We start from the raw sequence: 14,103 nt of genomic DNA on the forward strand, positions 1-14,103 counted from the left end.
CCTTATAGAAGAGAATTTGAGTAAAAGAAGAAGATAACATTTTTCTCCTTTCCCCTTTCCTTAATATTTACCTTTTCAGGTATTCCTTGCTCTTTGTTTTTCGGTATCAAACTTTCCACAGAGCTCTGGTCTTTTCTTTGCAAAAAGTTGGAAATCTTTTATTTTGTTGAATGCCCATACTTTCCCTTGGAAGTATATAGTCAGTTTTGCTGGGTAGCTGATTCTTGGTTGGAGACCCAGCTCTCTTGCCTTTCTGAAGATCATATTCCATGCCTTACAATCATTCAGAGTAGAACTTGCAAGGTCTTGTGTGACCCTGATTGACATTCCTTTATATCTAAGTTGTCTTTTTCTGGCTTCCTGTAGGATTTTTCTTTTGTTTGATAGCTTTGGAATTTGGCAATTACATTCCTGGGAATTGTCTTTTGGGGGTTTAGTGTAGAAGGTGTTCTGTGAGCTCTGTCAGTGGCTGTATTACCCCCTTGTTCTAGAATCTCTGGGCAATTTTCTTTGATTATATCTTGTATCATGATGTCGAGGTTGGTTTTATTTCTGGCTTTTCTGGAAGTCCAATTATTCTTAAATTATCTCTTTTCCCTCTATTTTCCAGATCTGTCACTTTGTCGGTGAGATATTTTATGTTCTCTTCTAATTTCTTGGTATTTTGGCTTTGCTTTATTAATTCTTGCTCTTTTACACGATCATTGTCTTCCAGTTGCCTAATTCTGGCCTTTAAAGCCTGGTTTTCCTTTTCAGTTTGGTCACACCGGTTTTGTAGATGCGTGAATTTCTTTTGCATTATTTCCCACTTTTCCTCCCAGAAGGCTTCCATCTTTTTGGTCATTTCTGATTCAAATTCTTCATGGGATTGTGGAGAGTTTCCATTTCCTTTGGAAGGTTCCGGAGCGTTTTCTTGTGCATCGTATTCTATCTCCTCTGTATTTTGTATTTTGGTTCCATAGAATGTGTCCAAAGTCACCCCTTTCTTCTTATTTTTCTTGGGATTTTGGGGCTTCTGTGCTTCTGTGGAGTTTGCCATCTCTGAATGGGGAGGATTAGCTTTTCTTATCTCTGTCTGGTGTTCAGAGGCTTTAGTCCTGGGCAGATTGTTGGTTCTATGAGCTTTCCCTGGGTTAAACTGAGTATGCCTTAAGGCAATGACTTTCACTGGAACAGGAATGGAAGGGCCAGACCAGGGGGCCACACTCTCCCCCCAGCTCTCTCTGTTTCCCTGCTGCTAAGGTGCTCCCTCGACTGGACTGGGTCGGGTTGCTTTCTGGAAGTTGCCTTCAGAATAGCTGGCCGTGAGGCTGTTTTGTCGGCCCTGAGGGTTGCTGTTGTTTCAGAGGATCCTGCTCTCTGCGGGGGAAGGGTCCGTGGCTTCCCGGAGCTCTGAGGGCAGTGACTTTCACTGAGACTGGGATAGCAGGATCTAGCTGGTGAGGCTGTCTTGCCCACCCTGAGGGTTGCTGTTGTTTCAGACGACCCTGCTCTCTGAGGGGGGCGGGGCTGCGGCTTCCCGGAGCCTTGGACTCTGTGCTCCTACCCCTTAGGTCTGAGTGATCTTGGGTTCTGGCTTTTGAGGGGGGCCGTACCTTTTGATCCAGGTCCAGGTCCAGGAGGAGGATTCCCAGGGTCTATGCTGTTGATTGTTTTGAATTTCGGCGCCTTAGGAGCCTATAGTTTGAGATTGGTCGGGAAGGGTTTCCGGAGATCTGAACTTTAGCTTTCTCTAAGCTGCCATCTTGACCGGAAGTTCCTGTTTACACAATTCTTAACTGCTGATACAGATGCCATAAAATTTAAATATAGCTGTTTAATTCAGTATATGAATGATTTGCTCTTGGTTTCACCAAATGCTGAAGCATGCCAGGAGGATATCAAGCACCTTCTTTTAGAGTTACATAAGAAAGGCCACAAGGTCTTAAAAGACAAAGTTCAGTGGTGTCTCCCCAAGATACACTATTTAGGGTTCCTTTTAACTCCTGATACCTTTTAATTTCTCCCAAGTGCATTGACAATATCCAGAAGTTAAGGGCTCCTACTATTAAAAAGCAATTGAAGGCAATTCTTGGAGCAATAGGATTTTGTTGGCAGTGGATTCCTTGCTATGGGTAAGTCACTAAGCCCCTTATGTCACTCACAAAAAACTTGGTCCCTGAACCACTTAAATTGGAAACAGAATACCTAACAGCTCTTTCAAATTTAAAACAAGCTATCCTGTCTGCCCCTGCTCTAGGTATCCCAAATGATAAACCATTTCCCTTATATGTACATGAACAGAAAGGGTAGCTTTGGGTGTTCTAACTCAAATTTTTGGGCCTGCTCAATGCTTGGTAGCCTATTATTCAACCCAGCTTGACCCAGTAGCTGCCGAGTATGGCCATGCCTTAGAAGAGTGGCTGCCACAGCTTTATTGGTAACAAAATCTGCCAATTGGTATTGGGATGCCCTCTGACCATAATGTGCCCACATGAGTTTGAGGCATTGTTATTAAGAAATAGGACACAGGCATTTACTGTTCAAAGGATTACTAGGTATGAGATGACCTTATTGAATAACGAATATATCACAGTAAAACACTGTGGAGTTCTTAATACTGCAACCTTGCTCCCTGATTTGCCAACTTCCACAGAACCTTTACACAATTGTACATCTTTAATGTCCATTATTTATAAACCTCATAATGATTTACTGGATAGCCATTTGGATAATTTGGATTTAATATTATTTATAGATGGTTCTTCATTTATGAGGGGTGGTATGTGCTATATAGGAGCTGTGGTAGTTTCTAAATTTGATACTCTGTGGTCAGCTTCCTTACCCTCAAATGTAAGGGCACAGGGTGCAGAACTCACAGCTTTGAAACACGCCTATATCATTGCAAAGGATAAAAGAGTCACAATTTACATAGATTCCTGCTATGCTTTTGCTATACGTTATGCCATTGGCATGCTATGGCTTCAGAGGCGATTCTTAACATTAGCTGGTAAATGTATTGCCAGTGCAAATCTTATTACTAAACTTCTTTCTGTCATCCGGCTTCCTGAAGATTTAGCTACCATTCACTGCTTTGCACATACAGGTGGCAATGACCCTGTCTCTAGGGGAAATATCCAAGCAGATATCACAGCCAAACTAGGAGCCTTAGAAGGTCCTCAATTAATTATGCCACTAACAATTACTGATAATTTGGATTTATCTCTTTCTTATAATGACAAGGAAGTGGAAAAATGGAAGCAAAAATTTAAAGAAACAGATAAATGGAGTATGGGTATCATCAGATGGCAAAACCTTTCTCCCTAGAGCTTTCTATAACCAGATTTGTCACTCCATTCATAAACATGGTCATTTTTGGCACCCAAGACATTGTAGATTCTGTTAAAAGAGTATGGATAGCTCCTGGAATAACTACAATTGCCTCCAAAGTATGTACGGCTTGTCCTACCTGCCAGGCCTTTAGTCAACACGCCTTTCTAGGAAGTCTTTAGTGGACGTCCTCTTGCTTATATACCATTTAAGCATCTACAAATTGACTTTATATGCCAAAAGATGGACAGTATAAATTTTGTCTGGTCATAGTCGATCAACTGACAGAAGAGTGTACATTCAAAACAAAAGCATTTCAATACCCCCCTCCAGTTCAAATTCACCATATCTTAAAGTGCACCCTAGAATGTCAAGTGCAGTGTGTGTGGTCTCCACAGGCATTTTCATGGCACCTTGTAGATTCTGGGAGGTAGTCTCTTGTTCTTAATTAGGCTCAAATTCAAAGGGGACTGCCCTCTAATTGGCTTTTTGTCACTGCATCTATTTTTCGTTTTCATTTTGTTCTTTTTCTCTTTTATTTTCCTCTTATCCCTAAATTATTGTAATTTCACTTTAAAAAACTGTAATATTTGTATATACCTCTAGTTCAAGCTATATTAGTTATGATTTCATGATCTATTGGGGAGACTGGTCTCCCAAAGGATCTAGGGGGTTAATGTGTTTTTTAGTATGTATGCCCCGAACTACATTTCCCATAATTCCTTTTTCCCTTTCCTGTTGTGCATAATTTTATGTGGATTGAGGTTTTTAGTTTCATTTTTGACCACACTAGCTCTATCTCAGTCTGGACCAGTGTGGAGGAAGGAAGTAGCTGGCTCAGTTTCTTTGGCTTTGACTTTCCCTTTGATCTAAGTTGATTTTAATAAATAATATTAAATATAATACTTGGAATATTGTATATTAATTTTAATCTTAACAATATGATTATTGATAGTTTTTATTTCTTCATCTGAAAACTGTAAGTTTTGCAGTTTTAATGTCACTTGGCTCTTCTCATTCACACACATATCCAATTCATTGCCAAATCTTGTTATGTCTCCTTTTATAACACCTCTTGTATATACCCCATTCTCTCCTGTCCTCTTTATAAAGAAGAAGAAGTGGATGCCAGAGCAGTGGACACAGTACAAGTTCTTAATTTTCCTTCCTTCCTTCCTTCCTTCCTTCCTTCCTTCCTTCCTTCCTTCCTTCCTTCCTTCCTTCCTTCCTTCCTTCCTTCCTTCCTTCCTTCCTTCCTTCCTTCCTTCCTTCCTTCCTTCCTTCCTTCCTTCCTTCCTTCCTCCCTCCCTCCCCCTTCCTTCCTTCTTTCCTTCCTTCCTTCCTTCCTTCCTTCCTTCCTTCCTTCCTTCCTTCCTTCCTATCCATTTTGGACCAACAGGAGAAAAATATAATTCTGGAATTAATATTTATTATTGTATTGATCCAAATTCTGGCATTTTTAGTTTTGTTTTCCTTTATATAATGGTTATTGTGTACATTCCTTGGTTGGTTCTACTAACCTCACTTTGTATAATTTCATATAAATATGCCTAATTTTATCTGAAATCTTTATAGTAATTATTTCTTAAGATATGAGAAAATTCCAAACCAGGATTTTGTTTTAGGTACAGACTTTTAATTCTAGAAGCTATATCTAGCTTTTTGATTGTTCTAAGTTGTATTGTCCAAGGTCTTACTACTACTTTCTCCAGGTATAAAGTGCTGTGTTTTTTCAAGAATCTCAGGAGTCATCTTGAGGCAGGGATCTGAAGATATTCAGTCAATCCTAAGTGGTATAATCTAGGGCAGTGATGGCAAACCTGTGAGAGACAGAGTGTCAGGCCCCACCACCATCCTACCCCCAAGACCAAGTACCATGCCCACCTCCGTCCCCCAGAGACTGTGTCACACCCTCCTTGACTCCAGGTTCCCTCCCCTTACCCCAGACAGGGGAGGGAGGAAGTGTTCCCATTGGGCTGCTGGGCAGAGGGGCAAGTGAGGAGAGGCACATGTGGAGAGGGGAGGAGAGTGGAACCAGCCCATTGCTTTCCTTTAGTTCTGCCACCTGTGAGCTGCCCACCTTACCCACTGTGTGTTTCCATTGGGCTGCTGGGCAGAGGAATGGGTGAAGTGAAAAAATGTCAGGCATGGTGGAAAGGGGGAGGGAGCAGTTCTGCCCATGTCTTCTGTCTTTCTAGTAATGAACTCTGGTGGGGGGGGACCATAGGGGAAATAAGGTGTGTGTGTCTATGGAAAGTGCTCTGCATGCCATAGGTTTGCTATCACTGGTTTAGGGAGAAGTCTGATTTCCAATTGTTTTCCAAGGTTTGAACTTTGCAAGCTCTCAAAACTGCTGTGCATCTGCAAACTATTTCTTAGTTGAAGTTACAGCAGATTATGATGGCTCCAGCCCTTATTAACTAGCCTGAAGATGCCACAGACTCAGAGAGAAAGAACTGCAGGTTCCACTGTGATAAGAGGACTGGGCATAGCTACTTTGCTACAGGTCTCAGACAAGATGAGAGGATGAATCTTCAACCTCAATCTAAGCCAATGATTGTGAACCTTTTAGAGACTGAGTGCCCCAACTTCAACTCTCACACTGTATGTAAGGCCCTCCACCCCCTACCCCCAACCCCAGGCAGGAGAAGAAGGAAGTGCTCGCATTGGGCTGCTGGGCAGAGGAATGGGTGATGTGAAAAATGTCCTCAGGCACACAAGGAGAAAGGTAGGGAATCATTCCCCTCCAGCACAAGTACCATAGGTTTGCCTGCATGGGGCTAGGGTAACTGATAATCACTTACTTTCTTCTCTTCCTCCTCCTTGCCTGGTACATAGACTTAGGGCTAGTCTAAACTGTATTTGTTGGATGTGTGACTACTTAACCAACAAAATATCCTGAAAAGGAACTATTATCAGAGCTTGAACTTCTGCTGATCACTTAATATAATTTGTTCCATAAAAACTTAAGAATAATACTTTAAATAGAATGCATCATATCAAATACTCAGATTCTCCAAGCTACATGGAAAGAAAAGTTTACATAATATTGACCTAGCAGAGAAGATCAAAACAGGATGAGGTCCATATTTCTGTTGTCTTTTCTATTCCTGGATTGGTATTGAGGGGGACACGAGGGACAAGAGTGAATTGTTGAGAGCAGCTTTAGCTAAAGAGGAAAAACAGAAGGGGGAAAATCTTCAAACCCCCTCTCCTCTCTCTGAGCCAACCCTAAACATCTGCTGTCTCCCCTGTACTCCACTTTGAGAATGGGGGTTCTCCTCTCTTTCTTTCTCCACTACTCGAGACCAAAGGGTCTCTCTCCACTTGATTTGTTCACTCACACTCAGCTTGGGGAACAGATAACTTTTAATGCCAACTCAATCAGGTAATACAAATGAGAAGGGAAGAATGGAAAAAGGAAAGTGGGGAAAGGGGGCCCCTGTTTCTATCTAATCCCTTTCCCCTCCCTCCTCGAGTTTTGGGGGAACTCAGGCCTTGGCAGCCTGAGCCCCCTGAGAAAAAGTCAGGTTGACTCACCCCTGGGCAACAGGAGCTGAGGTAATGTCTGCTCAGGTTTCTCTTTAGAAAGCCCCTTCAATTAGGAAATGTTAGGGGGAGGGATTTCCAGTCACCAGCAGGAAAAAGTAGGTAACCCTCAGGAGAAAGTCTTTTCCCCACCTTCTCAAGACCAAGAGCGACCAACTCCTCTACCAGTCAGAGTCTTGCCCTCCTCCATATTCTCCCTTTCTGGATCAGTTTCACACACTCTTCAGCCTGGCACTTTTTCTTTAGTGCCAGCCTCTGTCACATATCTCTAGCATTAGATATAACCTCCTCCAAGCTTATTACACATTACTCCCCTTTATTCACTTAAATTTCAGACAAACTGGCCTTCTTACTGTTCCTTATATATGACATTCTATTTCTTGTCACTTTGTCTTTGCATAGACTGTCTTCCAAAAGCTTTTTCTAATTTACTTAGTAGTTATTGGTGTCTTCTCCCAAAATCATCTTGGATTTATATTGGACATGCTTTGTTTAAATTCATATAAATAGGGACGGTGTTTCCCCTGACACAAGTGAATGTTTAATTTTCATCTTGTACCATCCCAACACACGAGGCACTTATTAAATATTCTTGTTGATTGATTTTAATCTAAAACCCAAAGTAATACATTTCCCTTCTATTTCTCTTACCCTTTACCCCAAATCCATAGCATGCATGCATATGCCAATCCTATGCTTTCTAATGTTAAGAAAAAAGTTTATATTTCTAGAAGTGGGCATTTCCTTGACTAGTATAAAAAACAGCAGTAGCAGCAGCTGCTGCCGCCTCTTCCACTGACCTCCACAAACCTCAGGAAATTGCTGCTCTCCAATAATGAATGCTCTTGGAATGGTAAGTCTGTCACTTAGACAAATTGGGCAGATTTCCAAGATTCAACCCTTTAATGTTCTCTGGCTGTTCTTTTCCTGACAATTGTTATTTGGATGATAATCCCTACCTTGTCACAGGCCCATTTGTCATGTGAATGCTCAGCATACTTGGTGACCACATATTCCAGTTTTTCAGGAAGAGAATAGCTGAGAGAGAGAAAAAAGTATCATCATGTCACCAGGAATAAAGGGAGACAGAGGGAGCAATACTGAACTGCCAGAATGTTTCCTCTTTTGATGGAAAAGGGAGGCTGGGGTTAGAAATACTGTGAGCATTTGTAGGATTTAGGAAAATTCTCAAACATTGCGACAATTAGCAATATTGCCCACTGCAAAAGGGGAATGCCAAATAATTAGACTATTTCTTTTCACTGGGGTTGTTGATAGAAGCTGTACTTGGTGAAATCTATCTAGTTTTAATCAGGGTTGTTGTCTTGTAAGGATAGTGTTCAGAAGGAATGCTCAATTCCTATCTGGGGAAAATTAATTATGAAGATTTTTTCTGGGTGAAATTTGTGTCACATGTCTGTGATGCACTGATACACATACACACACCCGTATAAGTCCGTATCAATAACAGAAATTCAAGGAACACATTGGACTTAGGCTTTCAATATATCCTCATAATATGCTCATTTTTATCTCTGTTAAATGGTAATTGCTTGCATCTCACAATTTCTGTTTTCACCAACTTTTGTTCCATTTCTGTTCCTCTTGTCTCTACTATTCTTTTGTAAATACTATGAGGATAGGATCACATCTCTCCTCTGTGTGCTTTGTCCCTTGTGTTTTACTATCATAAGTGAATAACTAGACTAGGTAATATAAATCACACATTATGACAGGCTTAACAAAGAAAAAAAAAGGCCTTTAAGCATATATAACTAAGGGTTATGAGATGATTCTTCACCCAAAGCACCCATCTGTCATCCTCATGGCTCCATCCTGGAACTGTCATAAATTTCAGCGCACTTAGGTAAGGATGTTAGGATAAAGAAGCCCTTTCTAGAGTTATAGTATTATAGGTTCAACAAACTTGAAGTGGAATCTTTATATGTGTTCTGTTACATTGAAATTGGTCTGCTAGCCATTTTCTGTAAATCATAATCCATTTCTTACCTTTAACATAAGTGGACTGTCATGTCTTAAAAAAAAGATTCTTTCAAAGCCCAAGTTGGGTGCCTTATCCTACCATACTTCTGACCACACTCCTACCTTCCAATCCAGTTGCCAGTACACGATCTCCCTTGAAATAATTTTGCATTATTTTACACATTTTAAATTTACTTATCTGTGTTAAGTGCTGTTCCCTACTCTACCTATCTCACCTCTCGTCCCTGAATCCCACACTCCTGAAATAGAATGTAAGCTACTTGAGTGCAGGAACTGCTTCATTTTTGCCTTTGTTATTTCCAATGTCTAGCACAAATCTTTGAACAATTAATTATATATTTATTATTATCATTATTTAGAGGAAGCAAATCATGCACCAACTTTTTATATGAATGCCATTAAGCAATTTATAGTAACAGAGGATTGAGTGGTTGATAAGTCTTTATTTGAATTATACTAGACTGACCTCAACCTACCTTCTGATCAATAGGCTTCAAACCACATATATTTGGGAACACATGGCAAGTGGTATAGACTAAGACATATACTCTTAATGAGAAATACTTAATCATCTGCAGCTGAATAGAACAAGGAAGAATTTTGTAGGACATTAATTATATTGCTCAGAAAATACAAAAGCCTGGATGGTAAAATCAGCACTAATAAGGAATACTGAGATAGGAACAGAAGAAAATATGCTTTGGGTTTGAAGGACATACTATATTCTAAGAGCAACTGAAAGTGCTTAAATAACATTAAAGGGGAAACTGCTTCTCAAAGAAGGAGGCTAAGTTGTCCTTACTATATCTTCTGAGGTCTCAGTGAAATTTGTTGATACATTCAGAACCTAGCACACGAGGAACTACATACAGCAAATATGTAATATAAGATTGCTAAATTAAAATTGAATTGAACCTTAATGGTTTTATTTTGATTTATTATAATATTGAAACTTACAGTACTAATTTATAAACTAAATGAAGATTTTTGTCAAAAGCCATTAATAAGCTAATTGCCTAATTTATCAGGGAAATTGACTTAGGGCTTTAAGCTATATTTACTTCTATCACAAAGAAAATGAAAGAGTAATAATATAGTAAATGATCAAATTTGAACTAATTATACTTTAAAATAACAGAAAAAATACAGTGCCCTGGAAAAGTGACTTAGACTATGCATGGTTGCAAATAGAGGTACTAGCAAGATATATGAGCCAATCTAAAAGCTAGTGCCTTTGGAAAAAAGAATAGCTACATGACAAAAACATTAACTTACAAAGTATTTTGGACTCACTTGATGGTATTGATAGGTTTGGGGTCAAAGTTTCCTTCAGCATCCACTGAGGTCTGTTTTTCCAATGTGGCTGTGATTCTGGTGTCTAAATAATCTGGTGGCAAGGCCCCAGCTATAGCACTGAGACAAGGTAAGGCCATTCGGAAGAGTTCTGCATCATATTTCTGTGGGAAAAATAGGAACTTGTTGGAAAATTTAATTTTAAAAAGCACATAACATATCAGTAAGTGAATCACAGCCATAATGCAGAAGCATCAGCAGAAACTGAAAACCAAGTTCACTTATTTTCCAGAAAAAGAAAAGAGTGGCCATCAACTCCTTAATACTTTGTTGTATATATTGATGGAAATATCATTAGAAATTGAACTGACATAAGTAGTAGTAAAACTATCATGTCCTTGCCCATATGGATAAAACAAAATGAGCTGACAGGTCAAATTTTTTTCAATGGCCAAATTTCAAGCAGTGATGGACTGCAGCAGTTCTTTCTTTTCCCTTATGCCTGTACTTCATCCAAGTCATCAATGTCTCTGTTTATACATCTTAGATCTTTATGGAAACTGAAGCAATGAACAATTAAAAAAACTATAATCAGTTTTTAAAATGTGAGGAATCCACTTTGAAAATCTTAAAGTGCTATGCAAATGTGAATTATTCTTATTAGCAGTAGGAATAAGACTAATTATAAAAGTCTTACAGTAAGATAATAGAAAATTGTCCAGTTGTACATTTAAGTTCTGTTGATTTCATCTTAGAGTGATTTATTATAAGCTTATAAGGGTGGAGAGTTGAGTAGAATGAAAACATGAAGCTTAGATGGCCAAAAAATGCTAAAGGGAAAGGAGACAGTAGATAAACTATAATTGAAGGTCTGGGTTTTATCAGCGAAAACTAGAAATATTCAGTTTTATTTTTCTGAGTATGGTGAGAAATGGCAGAGGGAAACAGAGCAGAGTTTGTAACCTAGAGAGATCTCCATTAGCTTAGTTTCCCAAGACTGAAGAATTCAATAAATGAATGGTAAAATGTACAGATCTAAAATTCTGTTTAAGCAGAAAAGAGATTATTAGAGGATAGTTTCTATTTCTGCTGTGAATAAATTGTGAAGATTTAGCTCTCTCCTGATAACAATGAAGATACTTAGCTCTTCCTTTATTGTGAAGATTAAATTATAATCCCCTGCTTATAACAATGAAAGTACTTAGCTCTTCCTTTATTGGTAAGATTGAATTGTAATCCACAATCTATTTTTAGATTTTAATCCCCAAAAGGTGATAACTCCATATGTTAAGTAGATCTACCCATTTTAACTACAAAAAGGCATTAAGTAACTACAAAAGGTGAACTAACCAAAAAAGGTGTTAAGTAACCCAAAAGCAAAGAAGGTGTGAACTAAAGAGTGGGCAGTCCTGGAGAAAAGTGTCTGCTGTGATTGGTAGATGTGAAATTTAGGGGAGGTGACACAAGAGAAAAAGATCTTTAAAAAGAGGACCAGAGGCCAGAAGAAGAGATATTCGCTTTGAGATTTGAGTTGGATGGAGGATTCTATGACTCGAAGTTGGGCTGGAGGAACTGGACCCCTGGAGGAACTCATTCAGAGGTCTAAACCTCCAAGAAAGGCCCATCATCTTGAGACTCTCTCCCTCTCTCTCACCCTCTCCCTCTCCCTCTCCCTCTCCCTCTCCCTCTTCCTCTCCCTGTTCCTCTCCTTCCCTCCCTCTCTCTCTCTCTCTCTCTCTCTCTCTCTCTGTCTCTCTGTCTCTCTGTCTCTCTCTCTCTCTCTCTCTCTCTCTCTCTCTCTGTCTCTCTCTGTCTCTGTCTCTGTCTCTCTCTCTGTCTCTCCCCCTCTCTCTCTCCCTCCATCTCTCTCCTTTTCTCTTTTCCTTAATATCTTCCCTTTATTGTAAATAAACTACCATAAATTCCATTTACTTTTCCATTTGGGATTTAGAAATTAAACCCCTGGTGACCACCTATATAAATATTCAGAGTTGAACAACAATTAAATTTAACAAATTCAAAGGCTTATAAATAAGGCATACATAAAGGAATAGGATTGAGAAAGAAGAGGCTGTGAATTAGTTTCTCAAAGTATATCAGTTTTGAGATCTGGGCTCAAATCTCACCTCATATACTAACTGTGTGACCACAGGAAAATCACTTAATATCCAAGAGACATAGTCTCTGCATTTGTAAAACTGCAATAATTACACAATGATGCCTATCTTGCAGAGTTTTGTGATCAAAGTGCTTGGTAAACATTAAAGCACTGTAAAATGCAAGTTGTTATTCTTGTAGGATAGCCAATCTATGGCATACATAATCCAAGAATAGGAAGAAGGGTAGAAAAGGAAATCTGTTGGATTGACACTGATGACTTCCAATGTGTATTTTGCACGTGAGGGAAAAATAATTTATCAATGAGGGGTTATTGCCTCAGCAAAAAGAAGGAATATATATTTGGCCAAAGCACTGAAAGTTTCTGATCTGCGGTCTGTCCTCTCCCTTGATAATTCTTTGGATTACTGTGTCCCTCATGACCTTTAATGACATTATCATTACCTTATGAGAGAGAGAGTCAAAAATCCCCCAGAAGAGCTTCTCTGTCAAATGTAACTCTTCTTCCACTGCCAAGCCATAGGACCCCCATCCTGAAGGAAGGCAGTAATACTTCCAGCACTGTTCATAATGATTTGTCAAAAGCTAGAAAATTGGAACAAAGTAGTACTGTCAGGATTGAACAGAGAAAATCCACCATTGGTTTGAAATACACCAAAAATTATAGTTGGGTAAAAATAGCAAGTAAATATGAGAACACAATCAAAGATATATAATAAAAGAAACAGTAGATAGACCTTTAAATAGTGTAAGAAAAAGACATCTTTCATACTTTAACTAGCCATGGAATTGGTTGAATCTCTTTAACTCATGACTCTCTTAATATTTTTTAAATGGAACATTTTTAAGTTTTAAATTAAAAAAATGGGATGGATTTCTCCATTTATTTCCAAATGGTAGATAAATGTCTAGTATTTGAAACTAGTGACCTATCAGGGGTGAGAATTATGAGTGCTAAAAACTCTGACTATAATAAATGTTAGTTTCTATGTAATTTTCATGATAGAGGTTTGGAAGACAAATCTTCTTGCTTCCCTCCATTATTGACCAGGACTTGTTTTTGTTGAAGCTATTTGATAACCAACTAGTGCTAGAAAAGATGCAAGGTTGAGTAGTTCTGACAACATATTCCCAGGAGAGGGCAGCAGGATATTACAAATGTTTAAGGAATGTGTTTTGCAAGAAAACAGTTCACTGTTCTAAGACCTGTGCCTGTATCAGACTATAAGGGGAGGTTTGAAGTAAGATCCTTCTTCAGTTTGACTTTCTGCAGGCACGAGAAGTCCATCATTTTATGTTGTGGACTCAAATGCTACCTTTTCTATTTTCTATCCAAAACTCAGAAAAAGGAAGGCCAATGGGCAATTTGAATGAACAACAGGAAATCCAGCGACTTGTATTGCTATCTCTCTCTTCCCACTAAGAACTTGTTGCGTGAAAGAACATCAAAGACTACCTTTAGGTCTCCATTTTATTGTGTACATTAACATTGAGTAAAAATTGTTTTCATGTCAATGAAATTTTGAAAATGATTTAAGTAAGGGTCAACTTGGTACAAGTGTATAAAATGCTAGATTTAAAAAGTGGGTTCAAATAAAGGCACTATCTATATGACCACTGGCAAGTCACTTTATCCCTATGAGACTCAGTTTCCTCATCTGGGAAGATCAAATAAGATAATCTATATAAGGTATTTTGCAAACATTATAGAGCTATATAAAGTTTAGCTGCTGATGAATGATAATAAAACTAAAAGGATTGTTATCATAGGAAAAGCTAAGGTATTTTAGATTTAGAGATGGAAGGATTTTTTAGGTCATCTAATCTAAC

At 38.8% G+C, this 14,103-nt stretch overlaps 1 protein-coding gene across 3 annotated transcripts in view; it reads right to left on the reverse strand.

Annotated features, from left to right (window-relative positions):
- The window catches only part of RYR3 (ryanodine receptor 3), a 793,997-nt gene that overhangs the window by 167,248 nt on the left and 612,646 nt on the right, over positions 1-14,103 (reverse strand). For all 3 annotated transcript variants that reach the window (XM_056810219.1, XM_056810218.1, XM_056810220.1), the window contains 3 exons: positions 12,718-12,858; positions 10,156-10,319; positions 7,818-7,896 (listed from right to left, as the gene is read on the reverse strand). In XM_056810219.1, coding sequence (XP_056666197.1) covers positions 7,818-7,896; positions 10,156-10,319; positions 12,718-12,858 — 384 coding nt within the window. The remainder of the gene's footprint in view (positions 1-7,817; positions 7,897-10,155; positions 10,320-12,717; positions 12,859-14,103) is intronic.

Source organism: Monodelphis domestica, chromosome 1 (genome assembly GCF_027887165.1).
Source record: "Monodelphis domestica isolate mMonDom1 chromosome 1, mMonDom1.pri, whole genome shotgun sequence".
Classification (NCBI taxonomy): Eukaryota; Metazoa; Chordata; class Mammalia; order Didelphimorphia; family Didelphidae; genus Monodelphis; species Monodelphis domestica.